This window comes from Penaeus japonicus, unplaced genomic scaffold (genome assembly GCF_977035675.1).
Source record: "Penaeus japonicus unplaced genomic scaffold, GWHDUDI00000001_assembly GWHDUDI00000022, whole genome shotgun sequence".
Lineage (NCBI taxonomy): Eukaryota > Metazoa > Arthropoda > Malacostraca > Decapoda > Penaeidae > Penaeus > Penaeus japonicus.
In genome coordinates this window covers 7,760,685-7,766,499 of record NW_028234424.1, presented here as the reverse complement: position 1 = coordinate 7,766,499, position 5,815 = coordinate 7,760,685, and the positions used below count along the sequence as shown (strand labels likewise).

At 50.5% G+C, this 5,815-nt stretch overlaps 1 protein-coding gene across 1 annotated transcript in view; it reads left to right on the top strand.

Annotated features, from left to right (window-relative positions):
- The window catches only part of LOC122266696 (uncharacterized), a 20,516-nt gene extending 18,620 nt beyond the window's left edge, over positions 1-1,896 (top strand). The window contains exon 5 of the mRNA XM_086549205.1: positions 591-1,896. Coding sequence (XP_086405331.1) covers positions 591-1,256 — 666 coding nt within the window. The 3' untranslated portion in view covers positions 1,257-1,896. The remainder of the gene's footprint in view (positions 1-590) is intronic.
- Positions 1,897-5,815: the final 3,919 nt, after the last annotated feature.

Genomic DNA, 5,815 nt, shown 5'->3' with positions numbered 1-5,815 from the left:
CCACCATTATCACCAACACCACCATCATCACTACCATCATCACCACTTTCACCATCATCACCACCACCATTATCACCACTACCATCAACACCACCATCATCATCACCACCATCATCACCACCACCATCATCACCACCACCATTATCACCACTACCATCATCACCATCATCTCCACCACCATTATCACCACTACCATCATCACCACCACTACCATCATCACCACCACCATTATCACCACTACCATCATCACCACCACCATTATAACCACTACCATCAACACCACCATCATCATCACCACCATTATCACCACTTTCACCATCATCACCAATTTCACCATCATCACCACCACCATTATCACCACTACCATCATCACCACCACCATTATAACCACTACCATCAACACCACCATCATCATCACCACCACCATCATCACCACCACCATTATCACCACTTTCACCATCATCACCAATTTCACCATCATCAACACTACCACCACCACCACCATCATCACCACCACCATTATCACCACTTTCTCCATCATCACCACTACCACCACCGCCACCACCACCATCATCCCCACCCGCATCAAGCGTTGCCATCGCCCTCACTCCGAGAGCAGCGACCCCGCGCGCAAGGCTCTCAGTCCAGGCCGTTTCCTCCCGCAGTCCGAGGAGATCCAGCTCGCGACAAGTGCCCTGGCAAGCGCAGCCGCCGAGCCGAGGCAACGGCAGGACCAGAACCGCCGAGTGTTGAGCGACTCAGCCATTTCCCGAGAAGAGGTCGAGAGCGTGTCTTCAGCCGCGACTCAGGTGACGGTCTTGAGCAGCAGGAGCATCACGTCAGATGGCAGCCTCGCCAACTGCGTCGCCGCAGGAGGGACTAAGAGTAATGTCGAGGGACGCGGCAAGCGCCAAGATAACCACTCTGCGGAGTCTGAAGGGCAAGTGTCGATGAGAGCGGAAGGGCTGTTGTCTCTGAAGTCTGAAGATCAGGTGTCGCTCAGATCGGTAGAACAGGGATCTGAGAAGTCTGAAGAACAGGTTTCCATCACTTCGCTTTCCAGCAATTGTTCTCACGAACGCTGTGACCTGTGTCTCCCCAAGGGCTTGTCCGCAAGATCTCACAACGCGAGTTCTTCCAGAGCCTCTTCCCCCCTTACAGAGACGACGCCAAAGCATTCACCATCCTCCAGGAGATCAAATGTCGCACTCTCTAACGATGTCAAGGCTTCAGTTTATGAAAATACGTATTTATAATTCGGGTGGGAGGAATAAGCTTGAAAACTATTACCACTGAGTCCTACGTTGTGAGGCGGGACATCAGAAGGGATTATCACTGAACAGGAAAGTAGAAGTTATTCTAGGTATGTGTTTGTGTGTGTGTGTCCCCTTCCCGCCGAGCAGGAAGAGAAGATAACAACTCATTTATCAGTAAAGTATCTTCTGAACGATATGTTATAAATGAAGGATGTTCGTTGTCAGTCAGTGAGTGATTAACAAATTATAATTTTCTTTCCTTGTTTTTTTTTTCTACATAAAAAATACGCAGGGAGATCAATAATTGAAAACCAAAATCTTGTATATATACTAATATAGTGTTAGATGTTTTCTTCTTTTCTTTCCTATTCATGCACATACCGGATCATATAACCCATGTGATTATATAATCTGTGTTATTATCTAATTAACTTTGTGTTTTGAGAACTGTCGCCTCAATTGTGTCACGTGCTTAGTGACGCGTTTTATAAATCTTTATGTTTATTTTCTTTATTTCTGTAAATCCTTATTGGTATTTACGGTTCTTTTAAACCTGTATACGCTGTCTCTGTGATAAAATGTGGATTAGAATAAGGAAGGGACAAGCCTCACAATATAGAATTATTATATGAGATCAATACATGGTGTTTTCTTTTCACTGGCATCAAGATGCATGTATCGGAACAAGGGCCGTGTGATTTTGGCATATTGATTACGAATATATTTCTTATGAATATTTGAAAATATTCCTGAGAACAATCTGTAAATTACTTATCCTTACAGAATTAAAATCATGAACCATTTGTTTTAATCTCTCTCTCTCTCTCTCTCTCTCTCTCTCTCTCTCTCTCTCTCTCTCTCTCTCTCTCTCTCTCTCTCTCTCTCTCTCTCTCTCTCTCCTCTCTCTCCTCTCTCTCCTCTCTCTCCTCTCTCTCCTCTGTCTGTCTATTTATCTCTACCTATCTATTCATCAAGAGAGAATAGATAGAATAGCCATCCCTTTCCCAGTTCAGTTCAGAGAGATTTGCGAAGGCTTTCCTTCGCCCGGGCTATATGCACGAGGCGGCCCGGCCTCTGCCAGCTATAAGTGCTGACTCATCTGATCATCATAACTGAATGCTTACCGTGGCGGTTGGATTGCCAGAAGGCGCTCCAGTTGCCACGGGGAAAGCAATAGGCATAGCCGCCTTACCAACCCGGCGGCTGTCGTCTCTGGGCCCTGCCTGAGGAAGCGAGTGTGCTCGCATTCCATCAGATAGTGCTCTAAATTGGCGTCCGGCGCGCCACAATGGCTGCAGCGTCGCTCATCATGCCCAATGGTGGGTATGACTTGCCACGCACAAGGGTAGCCTAATCTCAGTCTGTGAAGACTGACTTCGACTCGCCTTGGTATTCTATTAGAGAGTATCAGCGACTCATAGCCTGTGGCGTCTGAGTACCAGCTGGCCGAGGGGGAGGTTCTCGCTTCCTCTCTGTGGCGCTGCAGGGCACCGACCTGCCCTGCAGCCGTCAATTTACGCCTTAGCAGTTCTCGGCTAGGATGAACTACAAAATTACTCAAGGGTTTTTTCCTGCCTTCCTCCGCTAGCCTGTCAGCTACATCGTTCCCTTTAATACCAACATGGCTTGGAATCCAGTTGATGATAATGCATCTACCCTGATCCAGGATTCTCTGAGCAATAGTGAGAATCGTGGTCAGAAGGTAAACGTTATCAAGGGGCGTGCTTTGCTGCAGGCTGTCAATGGCGGCCCTAGAGTCTGTATGTATGACATCATGCCCGTCCGTCTGGGCTGCATGGGCTAGGGCTCCCATAATAGCGACAGCCTCTGCTTGGAGCGAGGAGGCATTGTCGGACACCCGCATAGCTTGTGCTACGTCCCTTGCTGCAAAGCCGGCGCCTGCAGTGTGGGAAATGGGGTCTACAGAACCATCCGTGAAGTAGGTTTTACTACCTGGTGGAGTGATATCTGCAATGTTCCTCTCCGCCTCAGCCTTCAAAAGAGACGGAGAGTACCGAGTCTTTCTCCTTGACAGGTTCATGACAGAATACTCTATCAAGGATCTTGCCCACGGCGGGGCTGTGGCATAGTCAGGGTGGGGGAGGTCCATGCCCTTGACCAACAGAGTCTCCTTGAGCTCAAAGCGTATCAACACCCTGGCTGTATGAGACAGCCAGGAGTTGTTGGCAAAGAGTTCATGGTTCTGTGCATGCCGACGCTGCACTTTTTGTCTTAGCTGCGAGTCCGACGGGGACTGTAAGACTTTGGCAAGAAACTGTGCCGCCATCTGATCGATCCGGATGTCCAGAGGGAAAAGGTTGGCCTCCAAGAGGAGGTTGGCAACCTTAGCCCATATAGGAGCACCCAGAATGATCCTGGCGGCATCGTTTTGCATGACGTCAAGCTTTTGCCGTAGTCCAGGCTTGACCGTAATCAGGGCGACGGAGGCGTAGTCCACGATGGGACGGACAGCGTGCACACAGAAGGATCTTAGTACACGGTGCCCAGCCCCTAAGCGCCGCCCTGACAGTGCTCTCATGACAGAGAGTCTTGCCTTGGTCCGTTCTAGGAGATATTGAACCTCCGAGCGGAAAGTGAGCTTACTGTCAATCCATACACCCAGGTATTGGAAGACGTGAACCCACTCTAGCTCTAACCCTTGGACTCGCAGCCTTTGGTCTCGGACATCCTGTTTCAGCGCCATTGCCTTCGATTTGGCTGCTGAGATCTTAAGCCCGACTCTGCGGCATTCCTCAGACATTAGATCCAGACAACGCTGGGTCTTTCTGATTAAATTCTCATTCTTCCTCCCAACAGAGATAATTGCCAGATCATCTGCATATGAGATGATCTTGCACCCCGCTGGGAGTGGAATGTCGAGGATGCTTAACATGAGGGTGTTAAACAGAGCCGGGCTGAGGACCCCCCCTTGTGGAGTCCCATTCTCCAGGGGTAGATGCCTGGAAAGGTGACCTTGACCGCCTTTTCTCTGATGAGGGCATGCCTGCCTGGAAGCAGTTCCTCTTGGCATGCCCTCAACTCTGCTGGTAGACCGGCGCTACTTGTTCTTGCAGAGAACTCGAGTGCCAGTCTCTCTGCCTCCGACCGCGGGTCATGGTGGGTCTCATCATGCCCAATGGTGGGTATGACTTGCCACGCACAAGGGTAGCCTAATCTCAGTCTGTGAAGACTGACTTCGACTCGCCTTGGTATTCTATTAGAGAGTATCAGCGACTCATAGCCTGTGGCGTCTGAGTACCAGCTGGCCGAGGGGGAGGTTCTCGCTTCCTCTCTGTGGCGCTGCAGGGCACCGACCTGCCCTGCAGCCGTCAATTTACGCCTTAGCAGTTCTCGGCTAGGATGAACTACAAAATTACTCAAGGGTTTTTTCCTGCCTTCCTCCGCTAGCCTGTCAGCTACATCGTTCCCTTTAATACCAACATGGCTTGGAATCCAGTTGATGATAATGCATCTACCCTGATCCAGGATTCTCTGAGCAATAGTGAGAATCGTGGTCAGAAGGTAAACGTTATCAAGGGGCGTGCTTTGCTGCAGGCTGTCAATGGCGGCCCTAGAGTCTGTATGTATGACATCATGCCCGTCCGTCTGGGCTGCATGGGCTAGGGCTCCCATAATAGCGACAGCCTCTGCTTGGAGCGAGGAGGCATTGTCGGACACCCGCATAGCTTGTGCTACGTCCCTTGCTGCAAAGCCGGCGCCTGCAGTGTGGGAAATGGGGTCTACAGAACCATCCGTGAAGTAGGTTTTACTACCTGGTGGAGTGATATCTGCAATGTTCCTCTCCGCCTCAGCCTTCAAAAGAGACGGAGAGTACCGAGTCTTTCTCCTTGACAGGTTCATGACAGAATACTCTATCAAGGATCTTGCCCACGGCGGGGCTGTGGCATAGTCAGGGTGGGGGAGGTCCATGCCCTTGACCAACAGAGTCTCCTTGAGCTCAAAGCGTATCAACACCCTGGCTGTATGAGACAGCCAGGAGTTGTTGGCAAAGAGTTCATGGTTCTGTGCATGCCGACGCTGCACTTTTTGTCTTAGCTGCGAGTCCGACGGGGACTGTAAGACTTTGGCAAGAAACTGTGCCGCCATCTGATCGATCCGGATGTCCAGAGGGAAAAGGTTGGCCTCCAAGAGGAGGTTGGCAACCTTAGCCCATATAGGAGCACCCAGAATGATCCTGGCGGCATCGTTTTGCATGACGTCAAGCTTTTGCCGTAGTCCAGGCTTGACCGTAATCAGGGCGACGGAGGCGTAGTCCACGATGGGACGGACAGCGTGCACACAGAAGGATCTTAGTACACGGTGCCCAGCCCCTAAGCGCCGCCCTGACAGTGCTCTCATGACAGAGAGTCTTGCCTTGGTCCGTTCTAGGAGATATTGAACCTCCGAGCGGAAAGTGAGCTTACTGTCAATCCATACACCCAGGTATTGGAAGACGTGAACCCACTCTAGCTCTAACCCTTGGACTCGCAGCCTTTGGTCTCGGACATCCTGTTTCAGCGCCATTGCCTTCGATTTGGCTGCTGAGATCTTAAGCCCGA